Source organism: Haplochromis burtoni, unplaced genomic scaffold (genome assembly GCF_018398535.1).
Source record: "Haplochromis burtoni strain Fernald_Lab_line unplaced genomic scaffold, NCSU_Asbu1 Contig_222, whole genome shotgun sequence".
In the NCBI taxonomy this organism is placed as follows: Eukaryota; Metazoa; Chordata; class Actinopteri; order Cichliformes; family Cichlidae; genus Haplochromis; species Haplochromis burtoni.
Genome location: NW_024582583.1, coordinates 585,803 through 607,926, shown reverse-complemented (window position 1 = coordinate 607,926; position 22,124 = coordinate 585,803). Strand labels below are relative to the sequence as shown.

Here is a 22,124-nt window from a genome sequence, read left to right as displayed (position 1 = left end):
GCTAGCGACACAGCTATGTTAGCATAGCATAAACACACTGAAGCTGGAGGATGAACGCCAACTTTTTTTCCACTCGATAAAAGTTAACGTGAGGGATTCTGGTGGTCAGGGACAAATGCAATCGCATAGCAGGATGCTGTACACGGGCCAAACTTCAGTCAGGAGAACAACTGAGATTATTCATCCACAATACGAGATTAGTTATTAATATACTGCAACAACATGGGAACAGAGCAGCTGTGAGAGGATTCAACATTAATGAATTAATGTTACAGAAGTGGAGGAAGCGCAGTTTTTGGCTTTCCCCATATTTCAACAGTGCTTCAAGTCTTTGCTGTGACTGTTGCCATATTTTGCAGATGATAATGGTTGTAGCCGCTGCGATGCTTTCGACCAAAACAGGCGCAGCTTGATGACATCATCAACATGCGCTTTTGGGATAGAGCGATATAGTCAAAATCTCTATCGTTGGCCAAATTTATATGGTTTCTATCGCCCACTCCTACCTCTGACCTTTACTGAGATTCAAACTCGCCTATGGTACCAATTTCTAAATCCTTCTCAGGTTATCAGACTCACACCCCAGCAGCCTTTTACAGTGAGACATGAAGTAAGGCTTGGTGAGTTTTCATGTATGTGGAGGAAAAAAAAAAAAATAAAATCTGATTTCACACAAACTCTTCAACTTGTCTGACATCATCATCGTTTACATGCTGCCCGCTGATCTGACATCAGTTTTTCGATTTGTCCTCTGTAAAAACAAACCTGACCCGCAGCTTTCTATCAAATAAATCTGAGGCCCCTCTCACCCTGATGGACGTCTCTCCTCCGTGCGGCTGCTGCAGGCGGAAGACTTGCGCCACCATGTGGTCAGTGGTGGGATGCAGCAGGATCCTGCGGGAGGCCAGGCCCACCATCACGTAACAGCCCATCGGAGACAAGCTGACGGAGATGGCGTTTGGACCTGAGGGAGAAAACACCGCTGTCATCGTCACCATCCTACAAACCTGGACGTGCGACAGAGAGAGCCGCCGTCTCTGTGAGGACGTACCGAATCGCTTGGTGTACAGCATCTCTCCCAGGTTGTGGGGGGCGAGTGAGTAGATGGCCAGGATGCCCTCATCTGGGAAACCGCGCTGGCTGCTGGGAATGAAAACCGCCAGCAGCTGCCCGTCCGCAGAGATGTCACAGCTGGCGTCGTTGTAGATTTTACAGTTTGGCACCAGAACGTTGACTGAGGCTGTGGGGGGGCAGAGAGAGGGAGTCTGTGAGGCGTTCAGACAAACAGACTCAGAGCGGCTTGTTTGTTAAACCCCGGCAGAGTGGGTGACCTTTAACCCCTCCCAACCGGACTGAGCAGGAACTGAAACGATGTCTGAACAGAAACTTGAACTAAAGCGGAGGACTCAAACCCTCGGCCTCGCGCTGTCGTACCATTGCTGATCTCAGGAAGGTCAAACTTGGTGAAGTCCCACCACTGCAGGCGGTACGTGGTGTTGGCGATGTTGCTGGCGACCGCAGACTGACCGTCCCCGATCGACGCCCCTGTGGAGGACAGGAAACTGCGTCACTGGGCACGCTCGGTAACCCACATCTCCATTTGAAGAAAAAAAAAAACCAACAAAAAACAACTTTGTGGTCACCGTGTCCTGATGGAGGTCGGATATGAGCCGCCTTCTTTTTAAATAAAGGTGTGCGTGTGCGCATACCTGCGAGCACCCTGTTGACAGAGGAGTGTGTGGCGAGCCCGGGCTGCCCTCGCTCGTGGAAGATGCCGGCGTAGGGCAGGTACTCGGGCAGGAGGAATCGGCTGCAGGATGACAAACAGGGATGAGATGAGAACCAAAGCGGCGAGCGCGAGTTTACCAGGTTCAGCGGCGGGTTCGGAGCCAACTCACCGAGGGACGAAGCGGCCCAGCGAGGGCGCAGACATCCTGGCGTTTCGAGGCGTCCGGTGTCGCGTTCTGTCACTGTTGTCGCTGCAGAAACAAAGAGAAGGACTGAACAACCGCGACTCAACCAGCGTTCGGACGCATCAAAACTCGTTACTGCGGTGATGTCATTCATCGCTGCAATCACATGATCTGAGCCCGCCGGCATCGCCAGTTTCCCGTCTTGGTTTTGATTAAACAAAATTAAATTAAATTCAGCCTCTTCTGAAAACAACTGAATTTAGCTGTGGCCAATAAGACGGCAGCTGAGACGCGCTGCACGCAAACATGCCTACAGCGCAGTGAAAAGAGCCCCGCCCACCACGGGAGAAGCTGGGACGGAAACACGAGGACTCGAGTCAACAACATCAGGGCTGCACGCTGCGTTTCTACAGGACAGCTCAGAGCGGGGCACAAACGCCGTCTGGACCCGCCTACCTGACGGCACGTGACAATAATTTACGAGCTCACGTCTGGTTTCAGCGATTTTAAACATCTGAGGAAAATTCCTGAACGGACTCCAGAACAGCGCTTTGTCCCGATTCATTTTCTAATCTTCGATGATGGACTGCCGTGTGCCGTTACAGTTTTAACCACTCCTCCTAACGCACGCTCAATAATCCACCAGAGCCAAGGGCCAGGGCCCGTGGCCACGCCTTAATGATGATGTCACATCCTGGACAGGGAGGAACGATGGTTTGAGTGAAAAGGGAAAGATCATCTCTGAATGGAGGAGGGGCCTAAGGGTACATCTGTCGCCATCTTACCAAGCTGTGATTGCAGCCATTCCCCAGCTCTCTGTGACCGGGACTGATGGTTATTGATCAGTGATCATAAACTGACCTCACAGCCTGTTGTTAGTTTCAGTCATTGTGCAAATAAGGCTGAAACCTGCAGTCACCTGGACCAGTGATGAAATGTTTCTCCCACTGAAAACGTCCCAGTGAACAGAATAAACTTCTGATTCGTTTTACTCGAAACGAGCCAACCTAACGAGCGGCTGCGCTGACAGGATGAGACCGGCCCAGGTCACAGTGTGCTGTGTGAGCCATGAGAGGAAGGCGACTGAAACTTACTCGAGATCCTCAAAGTCCACGTCGCCACTGTCCATGGAGCCGGGCGGGTTGCTGGCCGGGCTGTCCGACGAGGAGGACGACATGGCCCGCAGCCGGTTCTGCTGGTAGCGGAGCGAGCGCTGGCGGATGCTGTCGCGCCTCGACAGATACTGGATCATCCTCTGAGCGTAGTAAGCTGCTGGAGAAAGCCTGCACAGCAGAGGGCAAAAACTCTTTATCAGCAAGCGTCTGCAGAAACCTCTCAAACTCTGACCTCGACAGAGGCAAACCCAGCGACCTCGGCTTTGTCCATCATTTACCCAGAAACACAAGCGTGTGCAGCAGCTCACATTTAACCCCTGCTGCAGCGTTCAGGTCTTATTCCACTGGTGGGCGTTCACATTTTTTTTTGACACCAAATTTTATTGATAGTTTTGTCACAGTTTAAACATAGACATGTATTGTATTACAGGAGAAATAACCATGCAAGCACACAGTGAAAACAAACAGAACTAAAGCGAACAAAAGCTGTGGGCGCCAATTCCAATCAACTACCGCATGCCTGCCTTTACTCTGCAGCATACATACTCCAGCTTATATACGGGCATGCATCAATAGATATACAGAGTTATCGACCTTAGATGTTTTGTTCGTTCATTAATTTTCCTTGGTGCCATATAATGTCCACTTCTGCACAGATTTCTCCAACAATATTTAACCAGTCTTTTGATGAAGGCGGATCCAGTTTGTACCAGTTTCTTGTTATAGCTTTCTTTGCAGCTATCAATAGGATTTTTGTCAAATGCAAGTCGTCGTACAGAACATACTCTCTAATATTCCCAAGATATACAGTTTTAAAATTGTGTGGTAATTGATAGCCCAAGATATTGCCTATTACAAGAGTCACGTTCTTCCAAAAATGATGCAGTTTCAGGCACTCCCAAAACACGTGCGTATGGCGTGCTTCCATGTTACCACATCTTCTCCAGCATGGCAAACTGTCTTGAGTCTGTTTACTTTTGATTTTTGGTGTAATAAAGAATCGAGTAAGGTGTTTCCACCCAAATTCTCTCCAGCATCTTGAGTTAGTGGTTGTGTTCTGGGTGTCACACATATCTAACCATTCCTCAGTTGAGATATCAGTTTTTATTTCCTGCTCCCGTTTCTTTTTTATGTATTCAGTTGATGTTGCCGTGTTCTCTCTTAGATTTTTATATAGTACAGAAATCTCCTTGAATTGGAGGCCCCTGTATGATTTAATTATACAATTCAGGATGCCATAAGATGTACGCGAACTTCGTATTTCCTTTGAAAAGTAGTCTGAGTTGCAGGTTTTCTCTAGACTATACCGATCTTTTAAATCTTGGAAACTCATCAAATGGCCATCTTTCATTACTGTACAAATCGCTGTTATTCCTTTTTGCTCCCACTTCCTGAATCCGGCGTTCACATTTTTAAGAACTAGTTTAATGAGCTCAATGCGTGTCAGCAGCTTTTTCTACGTTTAGATCTGTGTGATGTCACAGAGAGCAGACACCTCTAACGTGGTCCAGTGTGAGATAGAGGAGGATTATTCTGAACTGCGACTCATGCCAACCTGGCCTGGGAGAGTTTAATCAAAGCCCATATTGAACCTAGACTCGAGGTACACGGCGGTGCTTCTGTACCTGGCTGGGTCGGGGTAGATGGGGTGGTCTCTGGAGCCGGACATGTCGTAGCGAGACAGTGACAGGAGAGAGGATTCCAGCAGCCGCCTGGGCGAGAAACAGAGGCACACAGAGCGCGCTCAGTGTTCGAGACACAGATGGTAGCTGATTATAAGCACTGCTTTCATGCTCAGCTGACTGTGTGATATCAAGCAGACAGACTCCAAAGTCACCCTCACAGTGCTGCCTTAAACCTGCATTCTTCCTAAAGCCCAGCAGGGGGCTGAGCTCAGCTCAGCAAACACTCTCCTGGTGAGTTCACGAGTAAAACAAGAGGCTGTTTAGGAGCTACGGTCCGATGGAAGGACCAGAATCTGACCTCATAAAGCTGCGATGGTGAAAAGAAAAGGTGACGTACCTCCTGAGGGAGTCCTCGTCTGGTGGGTCGACGGGCATTTCTTGGCTTAAGGCCTCCGGTGGCTCCGCCGGCCGGCCTGACGCAGCCTGCCGGTACACCCTCTCCCACTGCGCCGTGTCCTGGTTGTACACCAGGCCCACCGTCTGCTCCCCGGGCTGGGTAGAGGACGGGGCAATGGGGAAGGCCACTCCTGTTCCTCCCACTGTTGCTGCTGGGGGAGGCGGCTGCTCACTGGACTCAGGAGGCGCCCTCCTCTCCTGTGTTTGGACTTCTAGCATCCTTCTGGCCTCATCGGGCTGCCAGTGAGAGGAAGGAGAGGGAAAAGAAGCAGAGGAGGAAGAGGGAGGCTCCAGCATGGAGGTGGAGGCGGAGGAGGTCTTGCGCTCCCAGCGCTGGGAGTCGTGGTTGAAGGTGAGCAGGTTGTGGCAGGCCCGGCAGCGGTTCAGGTGACCACGGGAGGCGGGGGGAGGGACGTTGTTCTCCAGGCTGTGGGAGCTGGGGGGCGGGGGGAGGGGAGGCTGGTAGTGGATGATGGTGGGGGTGGAGGAGGATGAGGAAGGCCCGGGCCGGTCCGGGTCCATGTTGTTGTTGAGCAGTTCCTGACTCTGCTCCTGGCCTCCGTCGGCCATGGCGCCGCCCAGCGCCGGCTCCATGTCGATGGGGCCGATCTCCAGGAAGTAGCGGCTCAGGTTGCACTGCAGCACGTTGCGGAAGGAGGCCGTGTTACCACGGGCACTGTCCCAGAACGGGTGATGCCCGCTGCTCGTGCTGGCGGTATCCCGGGCTCCGGGCTCTCCCTGCTGGGGGAAACCCCGCCCCTCGGTGGCGGAGGTGTAGACGGGGGAGTGAGAGGAGCCCTCCTGCTGGCGGAGCACAGACAGAAGGCTGATGGAGGAGGAGGCGGAGGTTCTGGGAGGCAGCATGCCAGGATTTATCCCCCCCTCCCTCACACTCAGCAGGTTGCGAGTCCAGTCGGGTGCCGGTCTGGGCGTGGAGTGCGGCTCGTGGCCGCCCGGAGGGGCGGGGTTAAGAGAAGCGCCGGCGCTGTAGTAGACAGAGGTAAAGGCGGAGGTTCGCTCCGAGGGCTGTCTGGGCTCAGTACGAGCTGAGGAGAAGGTGGAGGCCGGGGGAGGCTGGAGTGAGTCCGATGATGCCCGTGGATCGGGCGGAGGCACAGAGGCTCCGTCTGGCTGGGGCGCCGTTCGACTGATGGAGCAGCGACTGCACATGCACACCATGCCCAGGTGCTGGGTGCAGCCGGGCAGGGGCGGACCGCGCTCCGAGCTGGGGTACTGGGCCAAAGGGATGCTGGGAGACTCGGCCATGTTACTTCCATTTTCCCCGAGAGGCCGCGGCTGCTCGCCTCCGGCCTGAGCCCCAGGGGAGCGGGACGACAGGATGTGGAGGAAGTTGTGGAGGATGGGCGTGCGGCGAACCGGCTGGGAAGGCAGGAAGGAGCGCTGACGGAAGTGAGGCATCTCAACGCTGTCCATGGGAACCTCCGAGTCCTCCTCGCCCTAAAGGAGGCAAAGAAGAAGAAAACACCTGATCACTGAAGGCAGGTTAAACGGCAGAGACAGGACGACCTCTTCTACTTGTCACCCAAAACCTGCCATGGTGATGTCATCCTCATCTGCAGTCACCTCCCAGAAAAATCAACCAATCGTAACACAGACACAGGAAAACTGTAACGACCAAACCGAGGATCCACACAGGAGCGAGGGGGCAGGTCCACCTGACTCGGTGCTAGCTGTGCCTCAGACCTCTCAGTGCTCGGCACGCCCTCAGCTCCATGACATAATACAGCGTGATGTTCTTTTACATGCATTACTCGCTCTCTTGGTGAGCTGTGCAGCTGAGGTTGTAGGTGAACCATGACGGTCATCCTCTGAAACATGACGCTACCTCGCTAAGAAATGGCTTCAGATCATCTTCGTACCTGCTGATTGGATGGATTCACGATCGCCGTGAGCAGGTTGTGACCGAGAGGGTCGAAGCGCACCAACCTGACAGACACAGAGAAGAAGTCGATGAAAACACCTGGCTCCAGCGATATGTTAATAAAAACGTAACAGCAGCACGCTCCGTTATTACTGTCACGTCATGCACACGCTCAGACTCGACCTCTGACCAGCGGCCGTGTTTAACCCACCGCACTCTCTCCGTGTCGCTGCCCGTTTTCACCACAGCGAAGGGCTCGGGGCGGCTCCAGTCCCAGAAGTGGAGCTCATTGTTGGTGGCGATCAGGAGCAGCTGAGCAGTTGGGTGGAAGGCCAGGGAGGCGATGGCGACGTTGCTCTCGGTAAACCAGCTCTCACTCCCGCCCTGCAGAACACAGTTACTCAGTTACGTCTGATGTAGAGCAGCGCGATACGACCAAAAAGATTTATCACCATATACATTTGAAAATCTGCGATAACGATATAACTGACACGAGACAAAATGCTTTACAACTCCACAACTTTATTAGTGCAAAAAAACCAAAAAAACAAATCAATGCATCTTCACTTAAACAAGCAGCTGTTTGTTATCTAAAAATGTAACAGAGCAAATTCCTCGCTGACAGTTTAACCAAAAGACATTTCCAGTGGAAACTGGCCGACATATCCTCAGCATAACCATGTATAATATCCACAAAACTTAAAAAGAGGTTATACACACACAATACGGTAACATTATGTTGAAGCACAGTACGTATCACTCCGCGAGGCTCCGCCTACGATAGCCGTAATGCTCCGACAATCCATCAAGCGGTGCGGCTTCGTAGCTCAGCAAAGTCGTACTGAAACATCTGACAGATTTTCGAGCGCCGTGCACATAAAATCGTTTCGAGGTCAGTAAACACAACCAGAGTTCATACATAAGGCACACGGGATTATAAGGGGCTCTGTCGACTTTCAGAAAAATCAAAGGATTGATTTTAAGTGTGCCGTATTTTCCAAACAACACGGTAATAACGACGGCCCGCTAGCATGCGCTACCAAAAATAGTGCTTTGTTGTGTATCTGACGGACGAAAGCTAAACCAGTTCCACACCAGTGACGCTGCAGCATTTTTACAAACCAGTTCAGGTTCATCGTTTCATTCAACGATCCACTTTCGCTCTCCTCATTCTCCATCGCCGCCATGTGCGTATGAAAACAAAGGCACTGTGCATGCACGTTTTACCCATATTTCATTTTCCTATCGTTGCCCAACATTACACCGGTATTACCGTGACATGATATGGCCCAGCCCTAGTCTGATGTCCCGCTGCGAGAGCGAGAACACTCCAGAGTGCAGCTCGACAGAAACACCGACTCCATGTCCTCATCGACAGGCTGACATGAAAGCATTTAGGGGGGGGGGGGGTACTCACATGCAGGTCCCAGATCCGGACTTCGCCATCAAGGCACCCAGAGGCCACCAGGCCAGGAATTGTGGGGTGAAAGGTCACACACCAGGGGGTTCTACGGTGGCCCACTAAGGAATGTAGGCACTTTCCAGTCTTCACCTCTGTTATGTAAATGTTGTGGTTGACGTGGGTCGAAGCCATGAGGGTCCTGCAGACACAACGTTTCCTCTGAAAGGCCCAGCTGAGACTCCACCTACTCCACCTCAAACTCAACTATATACACTTTAGCTCATTTGTGTCTTTTTGGTAAAGTATCCTGATTAAATACCACTACATCGATAATACTCTGGAAAAAAGATCCAGTACTGATGGAGTCTCCGCCTCCACCTGTGCTCTGACTTCACTCACCTGTCAGGGCTGAAGGCCAGCAGGAAAGTTGAGCGAGGGCTGTCCGGCAGCTCCACCTTCTGTTGGAGACACAAACATTCACAGTCAGTGGGAAGCGCTCACAAGCACACACTCAAACACATCAGCAACGCTGCCTGCTACGAACAATCCGACCGCTCCCCACCAACGCCCTCCTGAGCCCTGCGGGCTGGAACTGGACGATTTTGTTTTCAGTTCCTCCCCACAACGCTCTGACCCCCACAGCTCTCACTTCTCTAATGTGCAGCAGAAGCGCCTCAGACGGGCGTATTTGTCCCACTGTGGCCAAAGCTGGTAGGCAGGCGTATCCTGGTGTTAAACGGCCTCCATCACATACATCCCAGCAGCTGCTGGGAAAACTCAAGGAAAAACAAAGTTGATAAAAACTGATTCGGACACATTTTTAACGCCGATTCTTATCTGAAAAGCACTGATGAGTGCGTCACCGCACAAACAGGAGGAAGGCACAGAGCCATCAGAAAGCCTGAGCAATAAAAGCTAAATTATTAGCATGTCATTTGGGAGTAGGCTGTAGGGGGCGCTGTCTGAAAACGGTTTGGTTCTTAGAGGAAAGAAGAAGCTGAAACTTGCCTGACTCTGCCATTTCATCCAGCGGACTTTCTCCTCCACCAGGAGCTGCAGGAGGCGCTGCGAGCCAAAGATCTGCGAGCCGCGCTCCCGGCTGGACAGGATCCGGACCGAGTTCCTCTGACGAGACGCCATGATGCTACCGGTGTCCTCGGCTGATTGGCTGCTCACTCCCGCTGCTGCCAATCCGACGCCATGCAGAGTCTGGGCTGAGAAAAACAACCTGAAATAAATCGAGCTGAAAGAAACGGTTACTATGACGCTGCGGCGCGAAGTTGAGGCCAGGAGAGCGAGGGGGCGGGCTTTGGGCAGGAATGTCTGCACCATGAATTTCTGATTTTGTGTCAGAATGAAAATAATCATCAGCTGCTGTGTTAGTGTGAAGTCAGCTGGACTCTTTCATCAGTGATGGTTTCATTTCCACACTTTTTCCATCAAATTCACCAAAATTATGAAAACAAGTTTTTAATAATTTGGCCTTAAAGGTTTATTTACTCAAAAACAGAAGTGAGCCAGTCACACACAAACCCAGATTTATCAGCTGACTGATCTCAATCCATCACTCGGCGTATTAAAACTATATTAAACTGATAAGAAGAGCAGCGACGATGGCTGAAGGTCGCACCATTAAATGGCCTTCATCAGCCGAGCTTCAGTAAAGATCAGTTTACCGTCAGAACACATCAGAATCGTCTCTCAGCAGCTGGGAAGGTTTCACTGGTTTCACTGGTCGCCTGCAGCTGGAACAGATGCTGCAAACACATTTACTGACGATGCTGAAGCTGAGCTTCCATTTAAAACTTAGACCCAAATGGCGTGTGCAGCTGCAGGACGAGGGAACGCCGTCAGCGTCACCAACCGGTGGAGATCATTTAAATCTAACCATGTGTGATTTTCAGCACAGTAAGAAAACACTCGGATTTCATGGCGTCACACGCTCCACGGCGCCACCTACAAAATTATGACGTAAAGTCTTAGACCACACTACTGAAAAGAGGAACGTGCCGAGCCCGGACAGGAAGCTGGAGACATCCTGCAGAGACTTTTGCTGCTTCCTCACCCCCACCTTTGAACCTTTCCTTTCACTGTTGCTGCTATCCTTCTGTCACACATCTCCACCCACACTCTCTTTGGATGGTCGACCAAACTTAAACCCTCATTACCTCGGCTCCTTCCACCACCTTCAGAGCATACCTCCACCTGCTCCTCCTGTCAGCCTGTCCAGCACCACTGCAAACAGGAAGAAGCTCAGAGCAGATCCCTGACGTAATCCCACCCCCACCTTCGACACATCTGTCTCTCTGAGCGCACACCTCACCACTGCCTCTGTCCTCACACATGCCCCGCCCTCAGATGCGTCCTCGTGCAGCACCACAGTGACCTTCTCTAAACTTTCCATCAACACTCAAAGCAAACATCACGTCTGTAGAGCATGAAGCCACACTGCTGCTCACGGATCATCAGCTCTCTTCTTGCCCAGCTTCAACATCTCTTCCTCACATCTTCATCCCTCTGCAGTTACTACAGCTCAGCCTGTTCTTCAGGACCAGCACACGTCTTGCATGTTAAACAGCCTGCCCTCTCTCCTGGATATCTCCACACCTGCACAGGTATGTCATTAGGACCAACCACCTTTCCCCTCCTCCTCACTAGTCCTCTGCACTTCCTGGTTCACTAACTAGCTTTCATCCATTCCAAGTACCACTTCCATCGTTGCGGTACAGTCTTTTCAGTCATTAGTAGTCTGCATCTCTGTCCATAATTACTCCAACCTGCTGCGCATCCTTTCCATCTCCATCCTCTGTGCCCAGCCAATCAATACCAGTCCGTGTCTCCATCCTCAGTGTCTAGCCTCTCATACAGCTCACTGTAAGTCTTTCCTGGCCTCCCAGTACCCCCGTCTTTTTTCATCCCACTTTTTATGTACCAGCCACTTGATCTAAATATTATCCTGTTACCACAGATACTGCTGGCGCAGTAATTATCACAGTATTTGTACTCTGAGACACACAACACTTCACAGTTTCAGTTCTGAGGGAGTCTGTCTCTGTGTGTCACTGTGCTCCTCTCATGAAGAGTTATGTGCAGACTGATACCAGCTGTTCTCAGTCTCTACAAACATCTGCTTTGGAACAAACAGCTGTTTTTGTTTTTTACATGAGCTTAGTCAGGCTGTTTGTTTCGTCTGTACAGGGTCTGAGACCCACAGACCCGGTGATTTAACGTCATCACTTTGCAATTTGCCAGGTGAGGCTGTTCTGGTTCCTCAGGTGACCCTAACCCAGAGCTGAGGCGCGTGAACCTGAAATAAAGAGGTTCGGAGGCAGAAACGTCATCACCGTGAACACACCTGTCACAGTCCGAGTCAAATGATAAAAATTCAGAAATGTTTCAGCTTCACACAGCTGACTGTGAGCCTGAGGGCCTCCAGCCGGCACAAAGCCTCACACCCCCGCTCTGCTCACGGAACCAGAGCCGCGGTGAAGCGAGCAGAACCTAAGAGTGGACCTCAGCTGATCGGAACCGTCCGAGGAGCCCCTTCAGCGACTACATGTAGCTCCCAGGCAGCGTCGTGCCGAACCGAGCCCACAGATCCAACACTTTCACCCGCCCGGAGTCCATTCAGAGAGCAAACAGGGCGTGAATGAGAGGCTGCTGCTGTGAGCCGGGCCTACCTTCTTTTATGGATCCATTGCGGCGCTAAGAGCTACTGAACAGCTAGCTCTGCTAGCTCGGCCAAAACGGAGACCGTGACCAACGAGCGCCGGTACGCTAAGATCCTCCGCTTTATCCCGATCTTCTACCGAGCACCGACCGCTGGCCTCAACGGGCAGCGCTCGTATTACAAGACGGGGGCGAACAGAGAAGCTTTTCTAAGGCATTGGTCCGATTTTAAAGAGGCTGCCCGACGTCAAACTGCTACTGCGTAACCTGCTAGCTGTTCGCTAGCCACATACTCAGACCTACCAACAGAGCCCAGATACAAAATCGTCGATCACGAAAGAGTCTGCTCACCTGCGCCAGGGCTTTAATAGCGCTGCCCGGAAACGAAGCCATCAAAGAAACTGTTTTCAAGAAAGGCGGTTTCACGCTTTATTGTGAGGGTAATTCAAGCACTGGAGTCCTATCATATATTGTTGGGCAGCAGGAAGCAGCTCTGACATCGATTAGAAAGCCTGGAAACAGTTGCTTTTATTAAAGAGATCAGAAATGTTTATTTATTTGTTTTTATTTGGACAGTTCATACACATAAACATCATTAACACGATAACCTGCCACAGATGGATCAGACACAGTAATTATTAAAATCTAAAATAAGTAAAATAACAAAGAAGATTAGATTTTATTATTAAATAAAGATGTGCCATACGCAAGTATTTTTGTGAAAAAGTCCAAATTTAGGTTTAGTATCCTAACATTTCAAATTAAGTCAAACTTTTCATAAAAATCACTCAGAGAAAAGTTTTTAAAAATAGCTTTTTTTTGTTGACTTTGTTTACTCGTGGATGGCACCTTTTTTTTTTCAAGTAGTAGAAACAAGCTTCCATACAAACCCAATAGGTCCATAAACATTACTGGGATATTTCTCTAACCTGTGCAGGGAAAAGTCTCACTGAGAGACCAGGACTCTTTTTTTTCCAAGAGGGCAGCAGAAGTTACAACAAATACAAATGCAACACAAATTGTCTTTATTCCACTTTGAAAGGAAGTTCCCAGGGCCAGTTTCTGATAAAGAAGGATTATTTTGAGCTGTAAATCATGCGAAGCTGTTCTCACAATAGGTCACTTTCAACCAAGCCCCATACTCTGTACGTCACACCCCCAAAAAGGAGGCAGGTCCAACAAAATGTGAACACATAAAATGATTAATGTCTCCACAACATCAGCGATACACACACACACACACACACACACACACACACACACACACACACACAGCTGCAGGTGTGTGCTGACGGCCCGTGACCTCCTCAGAAGTTCTCCTTGTAGAAGTTGAAGCCGAAGTGTTCACACTGAGCTTTGATGACTTTGGCCAGAGCGGGAGCGCCGCAGTAAAACACATGTACCTTCCCTTTGTTCTCCTCAGACACCTTCTGAAACACCTGAAACACACACACAGAGTATTTTATTAGGAGCTGATACTGCAAAACACACCGACGCTCCTCGATTGATAAAACTAAACCGCTATTGGAGAACCATCATGTCTCGGTCTCCCCTCTACTTCAATAAAATAAACTCCAGAAGAAGTAGTTTCCTTTCCAGGAACTAACATCCAGGACCTTAAATGTTTTAAATGGCCATCCATGGCAGCCTGAAACCTCAGAGATAGGTTCATTGCTAAATTTTTCAGTCTTTACAAAATTTTAAGGAGAACTTTCCGAATTTGTGATGAACTCATGTGTGGTGACTCCTGACAGAGTCTGGTGCGAATGTCTCCCCGAGAAGCAGATGTCCATGGACGCTGTTTTCTGTTTGTAGCCTTTATTTAAAGCCAAAACATTTTCGCCGTGTTGAGCCTGTCTGATTTAGCCCAACGTTACTTTATCAGGTCCAGGATCACATGTCACCCAAAGAGGACACTCTACCAAAACCTTCCAACACTATTCAGGAAGGGTCCCAAACTCTCCTTGAAAAATACCAATAACAGAAAAGAAGAAGACCAAGTTAAACCAACGCAACGCCTCACCTTCCCCCACTCGGGTCGGCCCGGTTGGGTTCTGGTCCTCAGTCCAGTGATGGAGTCTCTCTTCTCCTTCTTGGCCAGAAGGTCGAGCGCCATCTGCAGGCCAATGGCCTTCATGTCGTTCTTGCTGAGCGCTGACGTCATGTACATGTGCATCTCCAGGAAGCGTCCTAACAAACATCAGCTTTGTGTTAACGAGCGCACGGCAGCGTCTCTGCAGGACTTTAAACACCACGTGGAAGGAAATAACTCAATAATCAAAACTATTATTAGTGTCTTCAAAGTCTGTCTACATTTCCAGACGTTGTCCTGAATCTGCTGCTTTGTGTCTCTAATGACATCATCATTTCCAAAATGAATTCATTTTATTTCTTAAGACCTGAAACCAGCGGCTGAGACCATAAACTCATCAGGAAAGTGTTTACTGAGCTCAGAGATGAAGACTTCCCTCACAGACGTCTATACGATCAATATTCACAGGAGATATTGGACGTCCGGTCGAGTGAACGTTGGCGCGCTTGGCTGCCGCTGCTCACCGGTTATTATTATCTACTATTACTATTTTTATTATAATTTTTCGAGCATTTCGAGCAGCCTTTGAATTGGGACAGCCTTCGTCGCGTCGCTGTGACGTAATCGCCCTTAAAATGCGGCCTTTAAGGCTGCAGACCCTGAACTGGGATACAGCCGCTGTCTCTGCCCCTCCCTCCCATTCATTCGAATACACTGCACTACAGCTCCCTGGATCTACCCCCACCATCATATGTGCTGTTTATCGGCCACCTGAGCCAAACAAGGAGTTTTTAAATGAATTTTCTGCTCTTCTCACTCATTTCTCTGTACTTTCTCCAAATCTCATCATTGCTGGTGACTTCAATATTCATATGGACAATAATAAAATCCCTCTTTCCAGAGATTTTACCTCCTGCCTGGAAAGTTTTGGGCTTCTACAGTACATAAAATTTCCTACCCACTCTAAATATCCTGGATTTGGTCTGTTGTTCTGGCATTACCCTCGCCCATTGTAAAGCCACATTGTTTCCCCAGTCTGATCATATGTTTATTTCCTTTGATGCAAACATAAGCGCTTCCAAAACCTGTGTCTCTCGTAATATCACTTTTAGGAAAATTAGTAATATCAACCCAGCTGTTTTTTCATCTGCTGTCCACGACTTTCCATCTATCCACTGCTCCTCAACCCCTCACGAACTCGTTTGCCATTATAATGTCAACCTTCATAACCTTCTTAACATATTTGCTCCCCTTAAACATCAAACTCTCATTTTCCCGTTCAGCTCCGTGGTTTTCCTCCGACCTGCGTCACCTTAAAGCTAAAGGACGCCAACTCGACGTCTATTCAAGAAAACCGGACTTACTGTACATAAAGAAATGCACAATGATCATGTTTTGTTCTATAAGGACGGCATTGCCTCAGCCAAATCTGCTTACTACTCTGGTTTAATTAGTTCTAATGAAGGTAACTCCAGGTCCCTCTATTCATTGTTCAGTAAAATTACAAAACCTCCAGACACATTCCCCTCCCACGTGTATTCTGATGATTTTTGCAATTCTCTTATCTCTTTTTTCACTTGTAAAATCTCAGACATTCACCGTCAACTTAACTCTTTAGGAGCTCCTGACTCTGAAGTAGACTTCCTGGTTCCCCCACTGTCTTCCTGTCAGTTATTTTCAAGCTTTACTCTTCCCTCCATAACTGATGTATCTAATCTCATTAAAAAATCTAAGTCATCGACCTGTCAACTTGACCCTCTCCCTACTGTGTTAGTTAAAGCCTGTCTTCCCTCGTTAGCTCCTCTCATAACCAATATTATTCATTCCTCCCTGAACACTGGGCTTGTTCCTGAAGCACTGAAAAAGGCTTCTGTTATTCCAACTCTCAAAAAGCCTGGTGCAGACCCCCATAACTTTGATAATCTTCGCCCTATATCAAATCTCCCCTTTATTTCAAAAATTCTTGAAAAAGTTGTCGCCGCCCAGCTTCATTTACATCTCAATGACCATAATCTCTATGAACCATTTCAATCTGGTTTCCGCCCCAATCATAGCACAGAAACTGCTCTGTTAAGGATTACCAATGACCTTCTGATGGCAGCTGATTCTGGTCTCCTATCCATCCTCATCCTTCTTGATCTTAGTGCGGCGTTTGATACCATGGATAGCTTCCATTGGTATTAGTCACACCCCCCTTGCCTGGTTCACCTCCTATCTCTCAGACCGCACTCAGTTTATCCAACTTAAATCCCATTCTTCAGCTCTCTATCCTGTTTCTGCTGGTGTGCCCCAGGGTTCAGTATTGGGGCCTCTTTTATTCATTACTTACATGCTCCCTCTTGGTCATATGTTCCAAAAATACAATATAAATTTTCACTGTTATGCCGATGACACCCAGCTCTACCTTTCTTCTAATCCCAATTCATCCCTCCCACCTTCCTCCCTCTCAGACTGTCTTATTGAGATTAGATCCTGGTTCTCCTCCAATTTCCTCAAACTCAACAGTAATGAAACTGAAGTTTTACTTGTTGGTACAGCCTCTATCTTAACCAAATCCCACAGCTTTTCCATTAACGTTGAAAATTCTCCCACCCTTCCCTCCCCTCAGGTTAAGAGTTTGGGTGTCATACTTGATAATACTCTTTCATTCCAGTCTCACGTTAATTACATAACCCGGTCTGCTTACTTCCATTTACGTAATATTAACCGACTCCGTCCCTTCCTTCCTCCCCATGCTCTTTCCCTCTCTAATTTGTAGCATCTCTCTCACCTTCCGGCTCCTCGTCGGCCTGGTCCATCTCCAGTTTGGTGAGCAAACTGACAAACCACTCGAAGGACTTCTGGTCTCTGTTGATCCAGATGAAGTCAACCTGCAGGGTGAAGAACATCCTGGTGTCCACGTGTGCTTCATTGCAGTACAGTGAGCTGTTGTTGGGATGCACTTTTCTTACTTTGCGCAGCTTCATCTCGCTGTCTTTGATGTTCTCGCACCACGAGTATTTACAGCTGGGACAGTTCTGCTTCCTCATGCGGTACCTGAGCCGCAGAAACACCTGGAGTCAGTTTTATATTCATTTCATGATTTTACTCACTGTAAAAAACAAACGGTGGAGAGGGTGACTGAACACGAGAGACGTAATTATAACTCGTCTAACCTTCTGAGTCCTAAAAGAAAAAAAATGAACAACTTTTGTGTTTTATTTATTGTTGAAAATGATCCAGTATCACATAACTCTATTTTCTGGCAAAGCTGAAAGAGGACATCACTGGAGCTTATTCTCATTGATTATATTATCACAGCAGAGCAATGAGGAGAGATCCTGAATAAACGTCCAGCATGTCGACAGATTACAGCTGATTATAAACTTGCAGTTTACACATGACTTGAACTGAACAGCTGGGCTGATGGAGGGACTGAGGGGTGGAGCACAGGTCTGTGGGCGTCTTACCGGTACATGATGCTTTGCAGGATGGAGGCGAAGGGTGTGATGCCGATTCCTGCCCCGATCAGAACGGCGTGTTCGGAGGCAAAGATCTGCCGTGTCGGAGTCCCGTACGGCCCGTCTACGTAACACTGTCACATGGCAGACATTCAACAAGAAGCTGCGTCTGAAACGAGCGATTCCTGACAAACTACGCCTGTGTCAGCTGAAGGTTAACGGTTTCACCCACAGTGTCAGAGGTGTTCCTCAGGGTTCTACTCTCGGTCCTATGTAGTTTCGGCTAAAGCTGTAAGTTTTTCAGAAACAGCACAATGACTCTGACCAATGTTCGCTCTCTTTGAGCTCTATTTTCCCAGCAGAGTCGGTTTTTACACAAACTCTTTCTACAAAGAAATACAGATGATAGAAACAGTGCTGAGAACGAAGCAAAGGCAATGTGATGGATCTGCCAGGTCTCACTGCAAAAACATGGAAAAATCCTTTTTGTGTGCATATAGTAAGTAAGTAAAATGTATTTATAGCACATTTCACAGATAAAAATCACAAAGTGCTTCACAAAAAAATCAGAAATACAAATAAAAAATGTTTTTTTCAAACTTATATTAAATTATTTTAACAGGAAGAAAATTTCACATCATAGAGAAAAACGTTGCAAAATCAAACCTGTCAGTGTAAACCAGGGGTGGGCAATCTCAGTCCACGAGGGCTGGTGTCCTGCAGGTTTTAGATCTCACCCTGGGTCAATCACATGATTAGTTCCTTACCAGGCCTCTGGAGAACTTCAGGACATTTTGAGGAGCTAATTTAGCCATTTAAACCAGCTGTGTTGGTTCGAGGACACATCTAAAACCTGCAGGGACACCAGCCCTCGTGGACTGAGATTGCCCACCCCTGGTGTAAACCCAAACCAAGTTTTTCACACATAAACCGAAGAATCTGAATCTGAACATATGAATCTCTTGCTGCCCTATAAGGAACCGAAACTGCCTGAACTACCAACTGTCAGGGAGTTTAAGTCCATTTTAATAACATGTTCCTCCACCCAACCTCCAAATTTTGGGCTTTTTGGACTTTCAGGGGAAAACCTGATACTGTGTGCGAAGGCTGATAAAATAATGATAATAATTGTCTGCTGGTTCAACACTGCCACAGAGCTCTTCTCACTGTAACTTATACACAATCATGTAAAAACCGATTCATGCTCTGAGCTCCTCACCTTGATGTTGCAGAATCTGTGGTTCTCAGTCAGCTTGGCAGAAACCTGCAGTTTAGAAGAAAACCAGAAACACATGCACTAAAACTCTTCTGTCAGTAAACCAAACACACATTGAAGGTGTCATCAGATTTCTGTAAGTTTACTGGACAAAGAAAATGGTTCAAATATATTTCAGTAAGGAGGGGGGCAAAGTGGCTTGCAGATGCAGGTGTTATTTAACTACATGTTTTCTGGAACTAATAACAGAGATTTCCAACAATATGATCGAGGATATTTGTATTTATGTTGCTGATTTGAAGCATGTAGATAAACTTTACATGTCTGGCCCTTCATAGCGATCATTACGACGCAGGGATGAATGTCTCAGACTTATGATGTGGTTCGTTCTTCTCAGTGCAGTAGATTCATATTTGTTAAAGGCTGAACTCTCCTCCTGACCTCTCCTCGCTCTGCTGATCCCAGACCGTCTGGAAAAGGTTGCACGAGTCCCTGATCTCCGGACTCGGAGGCCTCGCCCGACGGCGAGCCGCTCTGTCGGTACATCGTCAGCTCGATGGCGCCGTCCTCATTAGACGCCACGGCTCCGTTACCATCGGCAGAGCTGAACATGTCGTCCTACAGGAAACCACATTGGAGATGTGACGCACAGGAAGCAGGCGGAGACCCAGTGAGTGCAGGTGTGTCAGAGTCTAACCTGAGCTCTCGGCAGCTGCCGGCGCTTCCGCAGGCTGGTGGCGAGTCTGTTGGGACCCAGAGCCTCGCTCTCCAGCTCTCTGAAGTACTCATACAGCCGGGTGGTCCACTGGCCCAGCGAGCGGATGTGCAGCCACAGAGTATCTGCAGAACGACAAGTGAAGACACAGAACTTACACCAGTTTCATTAGACGGTTAAAACCACCCAGAGAAACTAAACAAAAAGGAGACCAAAGCTTTTACCTGAAATCTCATCAGAGAGGATCAATAAACACAAACCAACGTTCTAAGCTGAAAGGTTCTGCCATTCCCATCCACAGTTATACCTGCTGGAGTCTTTCAGCTCATTGTTCTCAGTGTCAGCAGGTGGAATCTGCGGGTTTTTTTTACTAGAAATGTTACCTCATGTGTAACGTAGAGCTCAGACTCCACTGCAGTCCAGCGGACAGAAAGCCCTGAGAGCGCATCCAAAAGTCTGGGACCGGCTGAACCTATGAGGACTGTTTCAGTGCTGAGAGTGTGAGGTGTACCTGACTGCTCGGGAGCGCTGCTGATGGTGAACGGGTGCCACTCATATTTGGCGATCACTGGGATGTTGATGAAGACATAATCTCCAGGCTTGAACTGGAAGAACTGGGGACGCTTGATCACCAGATGAGTCACCTGACAGACAAAAAACACCATCAGACATCGGTGGACCTCGGGCGCCGATCGGGGCGCCGGGCTCGCTTTGTGTTCGGCACCTTGGAAGGCAGCAGGTTGACCTCCACGATGTAGAGGCCTCCCATATGGGACACGGCAATCCCCACGATCTTCTCCAGCACGAACACCAGACCTGGAACCACGAACCACTTCCAGAAGTTTGCACAGTGAATGATCAGCAGGATCCAAACCCACACATAGGACAGGTGAGACCAGTAAAAGACCTGCGGACGAAACGGCGGTCAGCATCTCACGGCAGGAAGCAGACCACGCACACAGAGAAAACCGTGTCTGTTACCTCGAAGTGTCCGCTGCGGCGCACGAACGTGCTGGAGCAGAGCACCATGAGGCAGATCAGCACCTGCAGGACGACTCCAGTCAGTGAGGCTGTCCCCTTCACCCAGCCAATCCCAGGGCGGGTGGTCAGCAGGTACTCCCACAGGCTGTACTCACCGCTCTCCGTCATCTGGACTGAGACACACAGCACCGGGACGCCAGTCTACACCTGTTTACACCTGTATACACCTGTGTGCTTGTGGGTGTGTGCTTATACCGAAGTTAAAGGCGTGTGCGGCGGTGTGCACCAGCGTGAATCCGAGGATGGCGCAGCCCACAATCTGGTGCAGCAGGATGTTCTGATCCAGAGGAAACACCCTCACCACCCACGTGGCCCTGAGCCAGGTCAAACAGCGCCGCAGCATCAGCACCTGGAAACGAAGACGCCACCACAACACGTGTGTGCTGAGATTTCAGCTGGACTTACGCTCATACTGTCATGTGACACCACTCTGAATCACATGATGGTGCAGCGGGTCCAAGCTCAGTGATGCAGCTTACGTGCTGATCTGACTCCTGGGTGTTTCCTCTTTCCTGGCTTTATCTGAGTTTGCAGGCAGCTCTGATTTGAATCAGCACATGTGTGTTTTGTTTTCAGCTGCACTGTTTTGCACTTAAAGATAAATAGAGAAGGAAACGTCTGTGCTGCCCTCTGCTGGACACTAAGACACAGCACAGCCCCCTCTCTGCTGATTCCTTTCCTTTGTGTGAAAGTACTCAGCTGTGGTGCAATGATTATTGCCTCACAGGTTTAGCTGGGTTAACTGGTGGCTTCATTCTGCTGGGTGATCATCAGTTTATTGACTGTGATAAATACTGTGGTTGGTACAGACAGCACCCACATAAACAGGAGCAGCTGCACGTTTGTTACTTTATTGCTTTTGTTGCTTTTTTTGTGTAGACAGAAAAAATCAGTCAGCGTAAAATTACTGTTTAATCAGTTTAGTTCTCTGATACAGCTCTGATGGGTTTAGGTGTGATCTGCTGTGAGTAGTGCATCAAATTTAAAAACCTTTTCATGAGTGTTATGTGTAGAAATGTGGCGCCATGTGATGTGGTGCTGGCATTAGAACTGGTTTCACTGCTTCCAACTGGTCCAGACTGGACCCGATGGTGGCTATGTCAGGGGTTAATGCAGCAAAGACGGCCTTTTAGATGTTCCACTTATGCAGCCCACATCTCATGTCTCATGTGGATGGAACATGATGCTAATGGAAATGCAGGCTGAAGCCAAAAAGGCATGGTGGGAGAACCGGCTCTCCACCGGAAGCCATTTCTTGCACCGGCACCACGATGGAGGGAAAGAGGCACAGACACGTAAGGATGCAGTTTGTGTCATACCATGACGAAGGTGCAGTTAAAGTTGAGGCACTGGCCGCAGCCTTTGGCCACCATGAACCAAGGCCCGCCGTAGCTGTGGCGCAACATGGCGACGATGAACAGCAGCAGATTAAGGAGGGAGTACACAGCCAGGAACAGCAGCTTCCGGCTGTTGTTCTGCCAGTAGGCCCGGGTCAGGTAGCGAGGGGTCTGACGCTTCTTCTGGTCCAGATCAGGAGGCTTCAGCCAGTTAGCAGCGCTGAGGGGAAGATGAAAAACAGAACAGGTGTATTAGCAGGTCTGCAGGTTTACAGGTGTAT

The 22,124-nt window shown here is 48.9% G+C and overlaps 2 protein-coding genes across 2 annotated transcripts in view; both read right to left on the bottom strand.

Moving 5' to 3' along the window:
- ambra1b (autophagy/beclin-1 regulator 1b) overlaps nt 1-12,384 on the bottom strand; it is a gene marked incomplete in the record, with an annotated part of 17,460 nt that extends 5,076 nt beyond the window's left edge. The window contains 14 exon segments of the mRNA XM_014338277.2: nt 810-964; nt 1,052-1,240; nt 1,435-1,545; nt 1,710-1,810; nt 1,899-1,979; nt 3,008-3,196; nt 4,654-4,740; nt 5,051-6,567; nt 6,990-7,056; nt 7,203-7,375; nt 8,409-8,592; nt 8,793-8,851; nt 9,402-9,607; nt 12,366-12,384. Coding sequence (XP_014193763.1) covers nt 810-964; nt 1,052-1,240; nt 1,435-1,545; nt 1,710-1,810; nt 1,899-1,979; nt 3,008-3,196; nt 4,654-4,740; nt 5,051-6,567; nt 6,990-7,056; nt 7,203-7,375; nt 8,409-8,592; nt 8,793-8,851; nt 9,402-9,533 — 3,045 coding nt within the window.
- A 175-nt stretch (nt 12,385-12,559) lies between these two features.
- Nucleotides 12,560-22,124, bottom strand: part of nox5 (NADPH oxidase, EF-hand calcium binding domain 5) — a 23,326-nt gene continuing 13,761 nt past the window's right edge. The window contains exons 5-17 of the mRNA XM_042226666.1: nt 21,826-22,063; nt 20,674-20,855; nt 20,447-20,603; nt 20,190-20,372; nt 19,977-20,109; nt 19,448-19,590; nt 19,192-19,368; nt 18,754-18,798; nt 17,544-17,668; nt 17,046-17,130; nt 16,865-16,964; nt 14,086-14,252; nt 12,560-13,501 (exon numbers count right to left, since the gene is read on the bottom strand). Of these exons, the coding sequence (XP_042082600.1) occupies nt 13,370-13,501; nt 14,086-14,252; nt 16,865-16,964; nt 17,046-17,130; nt 17,544-17,668; nt 18,754-18,798; nt 19,192-19,368; nt 19,448-19,590; nt 19,977-20,109; nt 20,190-20,372; nt 20,447-20,603; nt 20,674-20,855; nt 21,826-22,063 (1,867 nt within the window). The 3' untranslated portion in view covers nt 12,560-13,369. The remainder of the gene's footprint in view (nt 13,502-14,085; nt 14,253-16,864; nt 16,965-17,045; nt 17,131-17,543; nt 17,669-18,753; nt 18,799-19,191; nt 19,369-19,447; nt 19,591-19,976; nt 20,110-20,189; nt 20,373-20,446; nt 20,604-20,673; nt 20,856-21,825; nt 22,064-22,124) is intronic.